The sequence below is a fragment of the Gossypium hirsutum genome, chromosome A04 (genome assembly GCF_007990345.1).
Source record: "Gossypium hirsutum isolate 1008001.06 chromosome A04, Gossypium_hirsutum_v2.1, whole genome shotgun sequence".
Lineage (NCBI taxonomy): Eukaryota > Viridiplantae > Streptophyta > Magnoliopsida > Malvales > Malvaceae > Gossypium > Gossypium hirsutum.
Genome location: NC_053427.1, coordinates 3,599,469 through 3,615,199, shown reverse-complemented (window position 1 = coordinate 3,615,199; position 15,731 = coordinate 3,599,469). Strand labels below are relative to the sequence as shown.

The 15,731-nt window shown below is 30.2% G+C and overlaps 1 protein-coding gene and 1 long non-coding RNA gene across 4 annotated transcripts; one reads left to right on the top strand and one right to left on the bottom strand.

Annotated features, from left to right (window-relative positions):
* The first annotated feature begins 874 nt into the window (after positions 1–874).
* LOC107939643 (F-box protein At5g49610) lies at positions 875–7,058 on the top strand. 3 transcript variants are annotated; one of them, XM_016873004.2, is made up of 5 exons: positions 875–1,126; positions 3,048–3,301; positions 3,728–3,768; positions 4,364–5,524; positions 5,605–7,058. In XM_016873004.2, the coding sequence occupies exons 4-5, from the start codon at positions 4,381–4,383 to the stop codon at positions 5,658–5,660; spliced, it is 1,200 nt and encodes a 399-aa protein (XP_016728493.1). In that variant the 5' UTR covers positions 875–1,126; positions 3,048–3,301; positions 3,728–3,768; positions 4,364–4,380; the 3' UTR covers positions 5,661–7,058. The 3 variants fall into 3 exon arrangements, with proteins under 3 accessions (XP_016728493.1, XP_040966698.1, XP_016728490.1); XM_016873001.2 differs by lacking the exon at positions 875–1,126 and adding an exon at positions 1,137–2,760; XM_041110764.1 differs by having other exon boundaries at positions 909–3,301; positions 4,226–5,524.
* LOC107939644 (uncharacterized) lies at positions 6,098–7,300 on the bottom strand. The gene is made up of 2 exons (XR_001695204.2): positions 6,721–7,300; positions 6,098–6,488 (listed from the first exon to the last, which is right to left on the bottom strand). It is a non-coding gene; the product is annotated as an uncharacterized lncRNA (long non-coding RNA).
* Positions 7,301–15,731: the final 8,431 nt, after the last annotated feature.

Here is a 15,731-nt window from a genome sequence, read left to right as displayed (position 1 = left end):
ATTTATACGGGTGACGTTAAATATATTGGCACCAGTTAAAAAATTATTTTTTTATTTTATCTGTCAATTATTGGTTGACGTGGTAAGCTAGTGACATTAACGAGATTGACACCACTTATATTAATAAAAAAGCTATTCTTATGACAATCAGTGTAAGAATTAGTCAAGAAACTGAAAAAGTTTTTGGAAAGGCGCAAATAATGAGAGAAAACTATGATAAGTTGGGATATATGTTGCCAACTGTTCAACAATGGTGTTCTTAGGATATAACCTTCTAACAAATAAAGATCGTTTGTGGGTTCAAGTTCTGTGATCTAAACGTAAGGTTAAAGAGAAATGGTTGATGTTCATGGTTAATGCTTAGTTCAAACACTCTCTCGTACATTTTCTTCGTAAAATATTTGTATTCAGTCATTGATGGATCCCCAACAGATGTCGTAGTGGTATGGCTGATCAAGGATTGTAAGGCAGTGAAGCTTAACTAGTTCCTAAGTTTTTCTAAAGACCTAGCAGAATCGATAGTTGCTTGCTTGAAAACATTGAGAATAATAAATAGGCATTGGAGATGGATCTGTTGGGCTGCATGGAAGACTCGCAATGAAGCTGTTTCCAATAATGGAAATGCCAGTGTCTATATTTTTCAATTGGTCGGATTAGTTTCGGATCGGATTAATTTAAACTAAATGAATTCATGTTTTAAAATATTTTAACCAGTTCGAGTTTAAATTATTTAAAATTTATTGGTTTAACTTTTAAAATTTTTTTATAAATAAAATATTAATTTTAAATTTTCGAGTTCGAATCGAGATTAACTGAAATAAAGAAAACAAATAATTCCCTTAACTAACATGACTGTGCCAAGAAACCGCAGAAAACCCCCCTATTTTTATTTTTTTTCTTTATTTATTAAATTTTCAGTTCAGTTGTGTTTTCTGTTTTAGTTCGTGTAGTACACTTAAAGATGATATTATCGAAGCCCTTTTTAATCCACAATCAAACCGACAATGTCTCTATTTCATCTACCTTCAGAAATTCGTCATCCGACTCCAATAAAAACACTTGGGAACCTCTTTTTCTTTTCTTCTCTCTTCCAATCTTCACTTTCATTCAATTTCGCAGAGGAAAGGTGAAATCTTTCGCTTTTACTTCACTTTTTCTATTTTCTCAAATGGGTTTTCGCTTTTTGTTACTGGTTTTTGTTGTTGCATGTTATTGCATTTTTTTGTTATTGATAGACTGGGTGACAATTGATTTTCATTTGTTTGAATGCAAGTGTGTGGTTTAGTTGAAGCGATAAAAATGGTTCAATTTTTTTAAAATATATATTCTGTTTTAAGACCAGAAGTTTGGTTTAATTGTAGCAATAAATGACTTAATGAATGCTGTTTTATGGTGGGTTCATCATTTGTGTATTGTTTATTTTATATATATAGCTGTTAGATTAGTTCTTTTCATTTTGTGTGAATTTCTAGAAAAAAAAATTGAAAATGATGAAGATTAGATTGTGTTTGTGATGATGGATACTTTTAAACTAAGTTTATAAATTTATAATGTTTGAAATAATGAAAACTTGGGGAATTTTCTTTAATGCTTGTAAATGCCTACTATTTAATGGGAATTTTGAATGGAAATTTTAGATTTTAAATAGGAAATTGGATATGGAGAATGATTTTCTTCTTTGTTAGGTATCTATTTGATTTTCTGATCAACTGCATTTAAGATGAAAGTTTAAAATCTGATGCCATGCTTCTCTGACTCTTTAGTTTTCTTGAAGTACCCGAGCCTGATATATTCAAACATGGGCTGGGAATACAACCCCCAAAATACATGGAAAAATTTTGAAAAGAAATTGAGCATACTCGTATTAGTCCAATTAACATAGGATGTCAATGCCATAATTTAGATGGGCTTACCAGTGAAGAATGTGTTATTTCTTTGAAAAAAAAAATGGTAGATCTTTTATGAAGAAACTAACTGCAGCTCAAATGTGCTAGCTCGGACTAAGAAAATGATTATCGTATTGCGTTCTTAATGTGAAAAAGCAAGCTACCAGCTTGTGTCAAAACAGAAACATACTTAAATATTTCTGTTTTGGGCTTGTCTAGATTTAGAAAGGAAGTAATATCTCATATTTGACACTAAAAGCATATTTAGAAATAAAAGGGACCATTTTGTGATATGAACAATTGACTAGGTAGCACATGTAATCTTTGCATGACATGTTTGTTAGTGTTGAAGTCAATGCATTTTGCCTGTACCAACTACAATGTGCCTAATTGCCTATATCGTAATTGAATATATTTTCCCGATGCATCAGTGTGCATTGGACTGCATATTTGCTGGGAGAACGTAACTGATAATATATGATTTAGCCTTCCTGGCTAATTGTACATGATAATGCGGATAATTGCTTGCTGAAGTAATTTAGACTGCATGATGCGTGTTATGTATTGTAATATTGAGCAGTCAGGAGCTGTGATTTGAAGACTACCATCAACCTCACTGAGGAAGCTGGTTTGAGACCAAAAAGAAAGAGTTTCTTTTAAATGATTGGTGTTTCATGAGTTATGTTTGTATTCTTGTAATATGATTTCCGAATTCTGGACTGGAGAGTCCATCCTCTGTTTTCTCGTGTGTTTCTCTATGTATTAAGCATGACTTTGTAGAGGTTCTTTGACTCGTAAACTTGAATGTGTTTATGTTCAACTCTTTGAACTTGAAGATGAAGGCTGACCACGGAACATGTTGAGAGCAATTGGGGTAAGAGATTATTTCGGACTTCGATTTTTGGTTATATGAAAAGGACCTTGATTTAGAGGTTTATTACACATAGGGAAGTTGTCGGTTATATTTTCTCTTCGTAGAAGCTTCCAAAACTGTTCAATACGAGTGAGCTGTTATTTGCCAACTATGGCATATATTGGCTGTCGGTTTCTAGAAGAGGCACGCCCTTTAGTTATGTGTTAAACTTTCACTGTCGGGTCATAAAATCTCTTCCTGGAGACCCTTTCAAACCACGGAAGAAAATAAATTTCATGTTTTTACAGATTTCTGGTGCAGCAAAGTTTTGTAGAAAATTTATCGTCATAGCTTCCGTTTTTTTCTCTTGGGATACCTTGACATCTATTCCAGCACGAACCTACCACTTGTCAAATTGCATGACCTCCTAGATTGCCACTTTGGAAGGAAAGTTGTCGATAGATGGGCGTTATAAGTTCTGGAGTTATCTTTCTACCTCACTAAGAAGTACTTTTCTAGTCTCATTTTCTCAACAGCAGCCAGAGACACCGATCTATAATCTGTGAGCCCCGAACCCCTTCTATTTTTTTCTTGACAGTTGATCATTCATTTGTAAATCTATGCATGTGATATCCCTGGAATATATATATCTTAAGTTTAAGGTAAGCGGTGAAGAATTGCCGCTTACATGTTTGTTAGATTGCAATTTTTTTGTTGTGTAAAAGATGTAAAATTTGAGTCTTTCTTGATTTGATGCATTTTTTCTCGAAAATTTCCGGATTGATGTGAGTTCTTAACTAGAAATGTGATCTGTAGCTAACTTTACCCCCTTGTTCCCGTCACTGGAATTTCGGTTCTTTAAATGCTATATAATGTTGTTCCTTGTCGGTCACAATTTTCTCTAAAGATTACTTCATGTTTTATATAACCAATATTTTGAGATTGTACTTGAAGAAAACTAAAATAGGGGTGATTATTACATTGGCAGGCTACAATATAGGCACGGAACTTCCAACGAGAAACGTTGTGGTAAGTATGTTTCCATTGGTCCCCTGCATTTCTCTGATGTTTTATTGTTCATTTCTGTCGTTGCTTTCTTGATAGCATTTCGGTTACTTTGTTAGATTCCTGGTTTTTTCTTTTCCTGTACTACTTTTTAACTGTTTCTTGCCGATGCATCAATTATGTTAATCTATGCATGTATCAGACCCATGAGATCGAATCTGAATTCTGAATGTGACAGTGATGAGTCTGTAGTGTAATTTAACGCGACCCAAAAAAGTCCCATTTTTGAGTTACATCTCCTTCTAAAATTGTGTCTGTAGTGCACGGAACAGTTATGTCTTGAATGAGATGACAATGATATTCACCAAATGGTAAATGAAAATTCAATCCGAAGAGCATGTCATTTTTTCTCTGTTTCCGTCATTGTTTTCAAGATGATCTTCTGTCAGGTCAGAAAATAGTGTGTATTGTTATCTTACAGGAAGATCATAGGAATATGTCCATTACAATGTACGAACATTAGCTATCATTAATCTCGGGATTTGTTATGGGAAAAGAAATTACTTATATCTGCTGCTTGCATTGATCTTTGGACTCGTTTTATTACTGGATGAAATAGGTGAAGAGAGGCTAGAGATGGATGAAACCACTGACGAATGTGTTTATCAAATAACTGATAAGTGGTATGATATAGAGTATGTAGAAAATGTGCTAGCCAATATACTCTCAAGGCTTCCAGTTAAGTCACTTTTAGTATGCAAATCCGTTTGCAAGCGTTGGTGTCGGTTGATAAGTAGTCAGGCTTTCATCGATGTGCAGCTACTCTGGTCTCGAAAAAACTCTGTTTACATTGTTTATCCTTACATGGATATGATGATGAAGTTATATTTAGCGAATAGCAGCGGTGAAATCACTAAAAGTATCAACTTCCCATATTGTGACAACCTTTCTCTGCTTACGGTTGTTTGTTCTTTCGATGGTTTGCTTTGCTGTATCAACTATCCGTGGAAAGTGGACTCAGGCATAGTAGTTGAGGATGTAACTGATGTGGAAATCTGTATCTGCAACCCGGCTACCAAAAAGGCTCTATTGCTTCCAAGAGGTAGTCTGTCCAAAGAAAAGCCTTCCATTGGGGTTGCTTTTGGTCCAAAAATCAACGAATACAAGATATTCCGATTTTTCAATGCCAAGCGCATATCTCTAGCTAAACATCAATCCCGAGTTAATCGTCGACAATGTGAGGTATATTCATCAAGCACAGGATCCTGGAGTGTCATAGGTCGGGTACCGTATTATCCCATGCATTCTAGCCATAGTCCCCTTGGGTCCAACCATGTTTTCGTCAATGGAAAGATTTATTGGTTCCTTGCTTCCAATGAAGATCCACTGATCCCTGGCTCGATACTTATGGCTGATATAGAGGAAACCTTTGAAACTATTAACCTTCCAAAAGAGGTCACAGAGCACTCGTACTTGGTCAATCTCGAAGGCCATTTATCCCTAGTGGCTGTATATGACGAGGATGAGATCGTGAATATATGGATTCTCAAAGACAAGAATGAGCCTGAATGGGAGCTGAAATGCAGCGATCACGTCCCGTTCTCGAATGATGAATGTGCCGAATTTGTAGTCGCGAGGGAGAATGAAATTTTCTTCATAACTTCAAACCATAACTATATCTATGATCCGGAACATGGGTTTTGGCAGGAGCTTGATTTATCAAGCATTTCTGAAAAGAAATTCCCCGTTGCTTTCGCATACACTGAAAGCCTTCTTTCATGTAAGCCAAAATTTCGTTTTCAAATGTTATTTTCATAGGGATACACATGATATCAGGCATTGTAACTGCTTCTTTTGCAGGTGGTGGACGGATGGACCCTCGGATGGAATACATCTCCGACAAAAGAAGCATATGAGATATAACTCTCTTTATCGGTCTCTAGCAGTATATCTGTCATCTTTGTTTTGCTCTTTTATGCGTTCTGTTAATCAGACCGAAGCATCCAGCGATGGGGATATCGATCGCCGTTTTCTTCTTGCCGTGTTCGGGGATGGCAATAATATTTACCCTGTTTTATCTTCATTAGGTTGTCTGTGGCAGTGGCTTAGTCGGACAATGTAAGGAATGCTAAATAAACATATATGTTTATTTAGAAGGGGTGATGTTATATTTTTATCGTTGACTTGGAATATAAGCAATGTGGAATTAAAAACCCTACAATATGCGTATTAGGGGAGATGATTCAATTTTTAACTGATCATAATTTACAAAAATTAATCCGATTAAATTGAGTTAAAAACCAATGTCGGTTGATTTGATTAGTTAATCAACTTTAATTATTGGGTTGGGATATTGAATTTAAATATTATTTATTTATTTTATATATTATATGTAAATGCCTAAATTTGCCTGGCCCACTAAACAACAAACCAAACAAATAAAAACCCAAACCGCCCAGCCCAAATACAAAAATTAAAATCAAAACAAATATTACCAGTCCAAAATACAAAGTCTAAATTTTGTAGGCCCAAAACTAAAAACCGTAACCCAAAAAAATAACAAGCCCACACGCCTAAACATTTTCTGCAGAAATCTAAACCCTAATTCCATGTGCGCCGCACCCGCTCGCACGCCCTACTCGGCCACTTCGCCCGCGCCTCGCCCCGAGGCACCTCGTCCCGAGGCCCGTCTGCAAGCTTGCACCAAAATGGAAAAAAAATCCCCTCTCCACCCTCGTCAACGCCTGCAAACGAGATAGAAACGAAGCAAACAAGACAGAAACAAAGCAGAGCAGGAACAATAGACAGCAAACAGTGACAAAAGCTTTTTGTAATCGACTATAAAGCCACGAAAAATCGGATTGTAAACACACAGAGTATTAATCTAAAAACAAGACTATTTTCAAAAGTTGATTTCTTATTTCTTTCATTTTCACAAGCAAAAAATATCAATACATAAATAATAAAAAAACTTACTGGTCCATTCATATTCCATCACCGTTGGAGACTATTGCTGGTGCCTGGGTACCTCGAAACCCATTAGGGTTTTGATGAGGACCCAAAGAGGCGTTGAAGGTCGAGTTTCTATTTCTTTCTCGCGTATTATTTTTCTTTTTTTTTATTTCTAAGAGGGAGTTGAGTTTTAAGGTTTTTTTAAAGGTTGAAAAAGGCTGAGAAAAGAGCTCGATTTTGTGGTCTCGGCCACCACCTACAACGGAGCTACGGCCGAGCCACGGCGGACCAACGGCCAAGGTCACGGCCTGAAACGGGGTGAGGGGAAGAGGATTTGAGAGAATCCTTTGAAATTTTTGAAAGAAATCAAAGGGAAATGTTATTTTTTTTTCAGTTTTGGTATTTAAATAGGGACTAAACGACGCCATGTTGGACTTAAGCATTAGGTGCCAAAATGATGTCGTTTTGCATCATACCCAAAATCCGACCCGTTTCCAAGATGGGATCCTCGTGTTTTTCTTCCGGGGGATATTTACACTAATAATCCTTCCGCTTTGTCGCTCATTCTCAATTTAGTCTTGCTTTTTTTCTTTTTAATTTTACCTTGCAATTTCTGCTTCTTTTCATTTTGGCCCCTTAGGAAACAGTGCGCTTTAGAGACTGGGGATATTTTCTTGTTTAGTCCTCATTTTATCACGCGCGTTTAATTTTAGTCGCTATTTCGGTTTTATTATTTAGTTTATTACGATTTATACTCTAATTTTGTTTAACCTTCAATTTAATCCCTTTTATGGTTATTCATTCATTTACTATTATTTAAGATTTTAAATTTCATTTTAATTTCAGTTCATCCTTTTTAGTTTCATTTAAGTTTCGATTAAGCCCTTTTATTTTAATTAATTAATTAATTAATTTACTCGTTTATATGTTCATTATTCTTTTATTTTACTTATTTGCTCGTTCATTTACCTATTTATATATATATATTATTCATTTGCATTTTATTTTAATTCTTGTGTCCATTTGTTTATTGTTCTTTCATTTCTTTTTAAATTTGTATTTTTTCATTAATTATTTTATTTATACCTATGTTGTTGTTACCATTTCATCAACTATCATTATTATTTTATCGTTATTTATTCCTTTATCTATTTATTATCTTTTTATATATATATACACTTTTTAGGAAACTGAATTATTTATGTTTTACTACCTATTATTATTATTATTATTATTATTATTATTATTACTATCTATATTTATTTACCTATGCCTTATTACAAATTATACTTTTAATTTCATTTACCTTTTAATTTACTTTCGTCCCCATTTTACTTGCTTCTTTATTATATTTAAAAATTGGCATTATCATTTCATTTGCATATTTTATCATTAGTATTATCGATGTCATCATTGTTATCATTTTTTTTACCTTATTTTGATTGTTAATATTGATATGACATGTATTATGTGATTATTGCCATCATACGAATTATGAGTTGCTTATTAGCACATTTATATTGTTGTTATTCATTTTCTTAATATTTTGTCCACATATAATTTTTAAATATTTCGTTAATTTTCACCCTAAAATCCATAAAAATAGGATTCTTTAATAAATGCAATATTCTGTGTTTAGAAATTCAAGAGATCGTACCCTAACGTACTAAGTTTCAATTTTTTTTTCATTTGATCCAAATGACTGAATAACCTTCTAAAATTAAAATGCATGAGTTTTGAAATCAATAGACAAACTTATTTTCGAGGATTTAAAATGTTGTGTCCTAAAGTACTGTATGTGGCATTTTATTACTTCGGGACAAGAAGGTCTTTAGCATCTATTTCGATTTACTCAAGCAAATTCTTCGTAAAAATCAACATTAAAAAAGAGAGGATCGTATTTTTAATTCTTTTTGGGTTTTCAACTTCCAACGTTAAGACATTAATTAATCAATTAGGTACCAATTTTGGGCGTTACGAGGGTGCTAATCCTTCCTCGTACGTAACCGACTCCCGAACCCGTTTTCTCGAATTTCGTAGACCAAAATCACTGTTTTAGTTAAACAAAATATTTATTAAAACAATCAAATTACGAGGTGATCCGATCACACCTAGACAAAAAAGGATTGGTGGTGATTCCCACATTTTCGTTTTCAAAATAAAATCGACCCGTTTCTTTTTCAAAAAAATAATTTCGATATTATATATTTTAAATAATTAAAAATATTAAATTAAGTTAAATTTTTTGGTAGAGTTGGTTTGAATATTTAAAAACAGATAATGAATCAAAATAATCAACAAAACAAATCCTTGTCAAAACTGCCCAAATTCAACATTTTTTTTATGTTTATCCGATGGACCTGTTTTTATCCCATCCATATCATTTTTTTGAAATATTTATATTATTTTTAATTTAATATTTAATATTTTTAATTATTAAAATCTTATATATAGATATTTTGAATTTTTAAATGTTTACATTATAATATTATTTATTAATATTGATTTAATTTTTATGTATTTTAAATTTCATAATATATAAATATAAAATAATATAGGTAACATAGATTTATCTAAATCCAATTTGAATAATGAATATCCAATATTAAATATTTATATCCATTTCAAATTTATTGTATAACATAAACAAAATAAATTTCGAATTGATGAAGCATCAATTGTAGACAAGACAAGTTAGGTTGAAAGTTACTTCCAAGTCATGCTAGCATGTCAACACACCAATTTTCTTCCTGAAAATGCGTGCCTGAGTTTCTTAGAAATTATAATATGGAGGAGCATCCCACAGAGGGGATAAATATAAGTTACAGACTTCATCAGTAGACATGAAATGAATAATGGTAGTAGCATCCACTTCAATTTCAATATTAGTAATGTTAAGATCCCTAGCCATTAAAAGTACATCTTTCAAGGCCTATAGCTTTGCTTTAACAACTATTTTGTAACAATTTATTTTCAGTAGTGTCAGAAATAGTAGTTTCTGGACCACGATTTCGATTAGTGAGTTAGTATTTTAATGTTTACAAGTATTTATTAGGGTCGTATTAAAATTTGGTTAATAAATTTTAAAGTTTAGATAGTTAATTAAGTAAGAAGGATTAAAGTGTAACTATTTCAAAAGTTATTGTTTATTAGATAAAGGTATTAAATTGATCTTAGATTCTTTAGTTGGAGGGCTTAATTGTTGAATAAACCTTTAGTAAAATTAGTGGACGGTTTAAGAAATTTGTTAATTTTTTGTAAGGTTAATATAATAATTTAGTAAATTAAATGACTTAAACAAAAGATGAATGAACATGTTCTTCGTCTTTCTTCATTTTTTTGGCCGAAACCCATTGAAGAGCTTGGAAATTTCAGTTCACAATTGAGTTTGCATGTGAGTGATTCTAGTCCCGTTTTTTGGTAATTTTTATGTTTTTCAACTTGTATTAGCTTAATCTAGCTAGCTCGTGGTCAACTTGTAACGTTGTTAAAAGTCTAGGGACTTACCATGAATAAGTTTGTAGTGTTTATGAATTTAGTTGATAGATTACTAAGTTTGATTGATGAATAAGCTTATTTTGTTAATTGATTTTGAGTATTAGGGATTAAATTTTTTAAATAGTAAATTCATTAGATTTAATGTGAAATTTTGATAAATATAGGTTATTAAGGAACCCTTGAAAATCAGAAAGCATGAAATTTTATTAATTATGGTTAATTTGCAAGTTCGGGTTTAGGAGCTAAATTGCATAAAAGTTAAAATGTTAGTGTAATTTCATAAATTTACATTAAAGTGGGTTATAAGCTAGAATTAATGATATTAAGCTATTTGAATTATTTAATTGAATAAAATTATTATTTAGATCAAGAAAAGAATCAACCGGACTTGAATCGAGGGAAAGTGAAAGTCTCAGATTAGTTCTCGACTTTATTGTAACAACAGTTGTAATTGAGGTAAGTTCGTATTTCATTGTAAAGTATTACATTTGAATTCATAAGATTAATTGATATCTTTATATATGTATTGGTGTTCAAGATTGTCTTGATTTGAGGAAAGAAAAGGATTGTAATTGAAATACCTCATGGTATTATACTCGAAACGGAAAATACCACGGTTGAAAGATACCATGACATTATATTTGGTATTTCCAGAAAAATGAAAAGGTTGAAAAAGATGTATTGGAAAAGGATAACAAATTAAAAGGATGTACTTGGGTATCATTCGAATGAACTATTAAGGATAGGTTTGTTATGTGATATAGAATGGTTATGTACATTTGAATTGAAAAGGGAGATGATTGAATATGTGACTGATGATTTGTATATTGAAATATTATTCGTGATATGTTACATGTTGTTATGATTAATATGTTCTTTTATATATATATATAATTACTAAATTGTGAAGTGGTGTGGTTAGGAAGAAATGTGCATTTAGGGTAATGAACAATGCTTGAATGATTTATTCATGTAATTATTGATTCGATAAGTTAAAATTTTCTTTATACAAGCTTACTAAGCACTAATTGTTAATATGGTGTGTTTTGGCTTTGCTTGTATCTACTTGTATATATATGGTTTGATTTGGTTTGTAAATGTTTAAACTTATATGGTTATGGTCATTTTGGTTATGCTTTTAAAGTGGTAATTAGTTATGGTGGTGTAGCATTAGAATGAAATGGTCTTTTGGGTATAAATGTTATGTGTTTAAGGTGTGAAATTGTAACTCTGTTCTTTAATTAAATTGGTGTGTGAATTGAGGTACCTTTTGATGGAATATTGGTTAGACATAGGATGGCTAAATATTTGGCATATATTTGGTGTTTTGAATGTGCTTTTTAACCATGTGGAATAGGCTAATTATGGTGTCTCTTATTGTGTAAGAAATGGTGTTTGAATTGGCTTGTTTTAGGGGTTAAATATGGAGCACATGGTTTGACACACGGGCTATCACATGACTATGTGCCACACACGATTTGAGATACGACCATTTGTCTCAGGTCAGTATGTAACACGATTTGGCACATGGCCTACGACACGGTTATATATACTTGGATTATTGTTTGGCACTAATTCACTTGTGATGGAACTCAAATTGAGTGTCATAACTTACTCCCCTTTAATTTTCATTACAGATAACTCACCAGGTTAGGACACAGACGCAGCAGCCGGAGGGAGTCGGGTCGAAATTTCTAAATATTTTTAGATATATATTTGATATTTCATTATTCAAAGATTGTGATATTATATTTCAAACTGTGACATGAGACTTAAGGTTTGAAGTTTTATTTTGGCATGACATTTAATTTTATTTTAGGATAATAAGATATGATTATGAATAAGCTATGCATGAAACCTTGATATTTATTTAAAAACAACCACTTTCACTTTTCCATTGCTATATCTTAATAAAGGTTTTGAAGATTTAACTAAATTTTCTACTAAACTAAACAAATGCTTTAAAATGTCTATTTTTGAAATCAGGGTAGTTCACTTCGATGGCTAGTGTGATCTCCCGAATTTGGGTCTAATGTTTAGGCTGGGTTGAAGAGGTTACATAATTTGTTATCTTTTTTAATAGTAGACTTAACGGTCTGTCTAACAACAAATATATCAACTTGAAGAAAAAATAGTTTAGATAGCACTTATGACCAAAAAAATTTTAGGTACCAACATGGGAAAAATGACAAAGTCGAGATACCAATTTATGGGTTAAGCTTTATTAAAAAAATAGACTTAATGGTTTGACTGATTGTTTGACCAACAAAACTTGAAAATACTAGTGTAAACAAAGACTCGACTAGAAATGGTACGGATAAAAACATCCATGATTGGAGAGACAAGTCTAGTTATTACAGTAAGGTTGATAATTTAGTTAATGTCAAAGTCATTTAGAATTTCATTTCTGATGACTCCTTTTTAATTAGGGATAATCTTAGAGAAAAAATAAGTTTATGTACCATTTATGACTAAAAAAACAGTTTAAGTACTAAGTTGAGAAAAAAAAATAATTTAAATATCAACTGATAAATTAAGCCTATTCAAAATATTGATATTTTTTAGATAGCAAAGCTATTGAAGACTTGAAGTGATAAATAATCTTTAGCAATATAAATAAATATCATAATTTCTTTTTAAATAAAATAATCATCCAAAACCCTCTTTTTCTTTTTTGTGTTTAGTTTTTCTTAATGCTTATCTTTTGAATTTAAAGAACTTCCTCCACATCATTGTGTTTTCTTTTAATAAATATTTTATTCTAAAAATAAAAATAAAATAAATAAACATAAAAAAGTGAATTCCACTAATTACTTTGATACAGCTATGAATTATTTTACCTCAACTGTTAATGGCATTAAAAAAATGATATGGTACGTCTTTTAATTCTTATTTTCTTAAAATAAATTTAAAAAATCAAAAATGGGAAAAACAAAAAAAAAAGAAAAATTTTGAGAAAATTCTCAATTTTTTAAAAATAAAAAATAAAAATTTATATCAAATTCCCAAAATTTAAAAAAAAAAATATTTACTTTTATTTTTAAAAAATACATAAAATACCAAAAAAGTGAAAATACAAAAAAATCAAACAAAAAAAACTCAAAAAAATTTAACAAATCAGAAAAATATGGAAAGTCATATAAAATTCCCATTTTTTTTTAAAAAAACTGTTCTTAAAAATAGATAAAATACAGAAGAATTTCAAAAAATCAGAAAATATTAAAAAAATAAAAAATGAAAAGTTCTAAAAACTTTCCAAAAAATTAAAAGTATACTTTTATTTTTTAAAATACATAAAATAAAAAAAAATCAGAATTCTTTCTAGAGATAAATATGGAAAGTTGCTTTGTTTTATACAAAACTTCCTTTACATTATTGTGTCTTCTACCAATAATTACTTTTTTTTTCCTTAAAAAACTAAAGTGAAACCAACAACTCCAAATAAAGAGGATGCCTTTATCTTCCACTAATTAAGGATATTGTAAATAAAATGCTCCAAAAGCAAGACTTTATTAAACTCTTTTATATATATATATATGGTTAAATTCTATTATTAGTTTTTCTTTAATTTTATTATTTTTAATTTTTAATTTTTTGAATTTTAAAATTTTAAATGGTCGTTATTTTTTGAATACCATATTTGAGTAGAAAATGAGAGTAACACGATTCAAATCCATACAAAATAGATGCCTAACAAGAGTTTTAACGTCGCTCCATTCAAGTAAAAACTTTAAATGATAATTGTTAAATTCTTTAGATTAAGTTATACTGTTTTTAAAATTTGATGTGACAAATATATTAGGGTGAACTATATTAATGATCACCCAACTATGTTCATGTTCCTGTTTTGGTCATCTAACTTTTTTTTTTTAAATTTAGGCACTAATGTAAGTATTGATAGAATTTATAAGTATTGAAGGCTAAATATATTATTATATCAATTAAAAAAAAGACTTTTGTTATCCATTTCATTTCGGATGAGCAAAATAGGAACAAATTTAAATATTAGTGCCTAAATTTAAAATTTATAAAGTTAAATAATCATTTATATAATTTACCCAATATATTATCATATCTCATACCTCTGTTAGTCAAACCATTAAGTTTATTTAAAAGAAGGCATAGCCCAGAAATTAGTACCTAAACAATACTCTCTCTCTTTTTTTTTCCCCCTCAAGTTAGTATCTAAACTTTCTTTATTCACAAGTGGTACACAAATTATTGTTTTGATACCTATTTTATACCAAAATATTATACTGGTTAAAAAAAATTCCTTCCAACCAACTAGAGATTGTCATGTCATATAAACTTAAAAAAGTAAAATTTTAATTATTTTATCTTCTTTTACATTGTTTCTCTCTCTTTTATTTATGTTTTATACTTCTTTTCTATTCCTTTATAATATTTGGCAATGCCAACAATCTTTGAAATTGACCCACACGAGGTTGAAACGTGGGCAATTAATTTTGTTTTTGAACTTCATTGCCTCCTTGCTCGACCTGATAGGATCGAAAAAATTCTTCCATTGATCAAAACTAGTGTCTTTAAAACTATAGCTGATCAGTCAATTGGATAGCAAATTAGTCCGGAGATAGGAATTGAACTAGTTGACTCGCGAACCAATACAAATCAGTTGAACCAAGCTAAAAAAAACTAGTTGAATCAATTCTCTCTATTTTTTTTTTAATTTTTATGAAATTTTAATATTTTTAAATTTACATAAAGAACATAATATTTTTTTAATCTTTTTTTGGCACATGGCAAATTTTAATTAGTTATTTTTAATATATATATATATATATATATATTTATACACACTAAATAGTTTGCCTAATAGTAGATTTGAATAAAAAATAGTTTAGGTAGGGACCAAATTTTTTTTTAAATACCACAATGGGAAAAATGACGAAGCTTAGGTATCATTTTATAGGTTAAGCATTTAAAAAAAATAGAATTAACAGTTTAATTGCTTATTGACTAAAAAAAAGTATCAACTTAGAAAATAAAAAGTAATTTATTTAGCACTTATAACAAAAAAAAATAAATACCAAAATAAAAAAAAAGTATAATTTAAAAAACCAATGAGTTAAACCTATTCAAAATAATGATATTTTAGATGGCAAAGGTATTGAAGATTTGAAGTGATAAATTATGTTTAGCACCATAAACAAAAACCATAATCTTTTTTAAAGTTTATATATAATTTTCTAGTTTTTTTAAAGTAGATTTAGAAAACTTCCTTTACATCATTTGTCTTCTACCAACAATCATTTTTTTTTTCAACCAACAACTCCAAATAAAGATAAAGAGGATGTCTTTATCTTCCACTAATTTATTAAGGATATTGTAAAGAAAATACTCCAAAAAGTAAGACTTTATCGAACTCTTATCTATGGATAAATTCTATTATTAATTTTTAGAGTAAACTATTAAAATAGTTAAAGAGGATGTCTTTATCTTCCACTAATTTATTAAGGATATTGTAAAGAAAATACTCCAAAAAGTAAGACTTTATCGAACTCTTATCTATGGATAAA

What these genes read in the sequence shown, in the direction of transcription:
- LOC107939643 (XM_016873004.2), top strand. Translation starts at nt 4,381, where the DNA reads ATGGATGAAACCACTGACGAATGTGTTTATCAAATAACTGATAAGTGG. An exon ending in CACTGAAAGCCTTCTTTCAT is followed by an intron (nt 5,525 to 5,604) that starts GTAAGCCAAAAT and finishes CTTCTTTTGCAG; the next exon opens with GTGGTGGACGGATGGACCCT.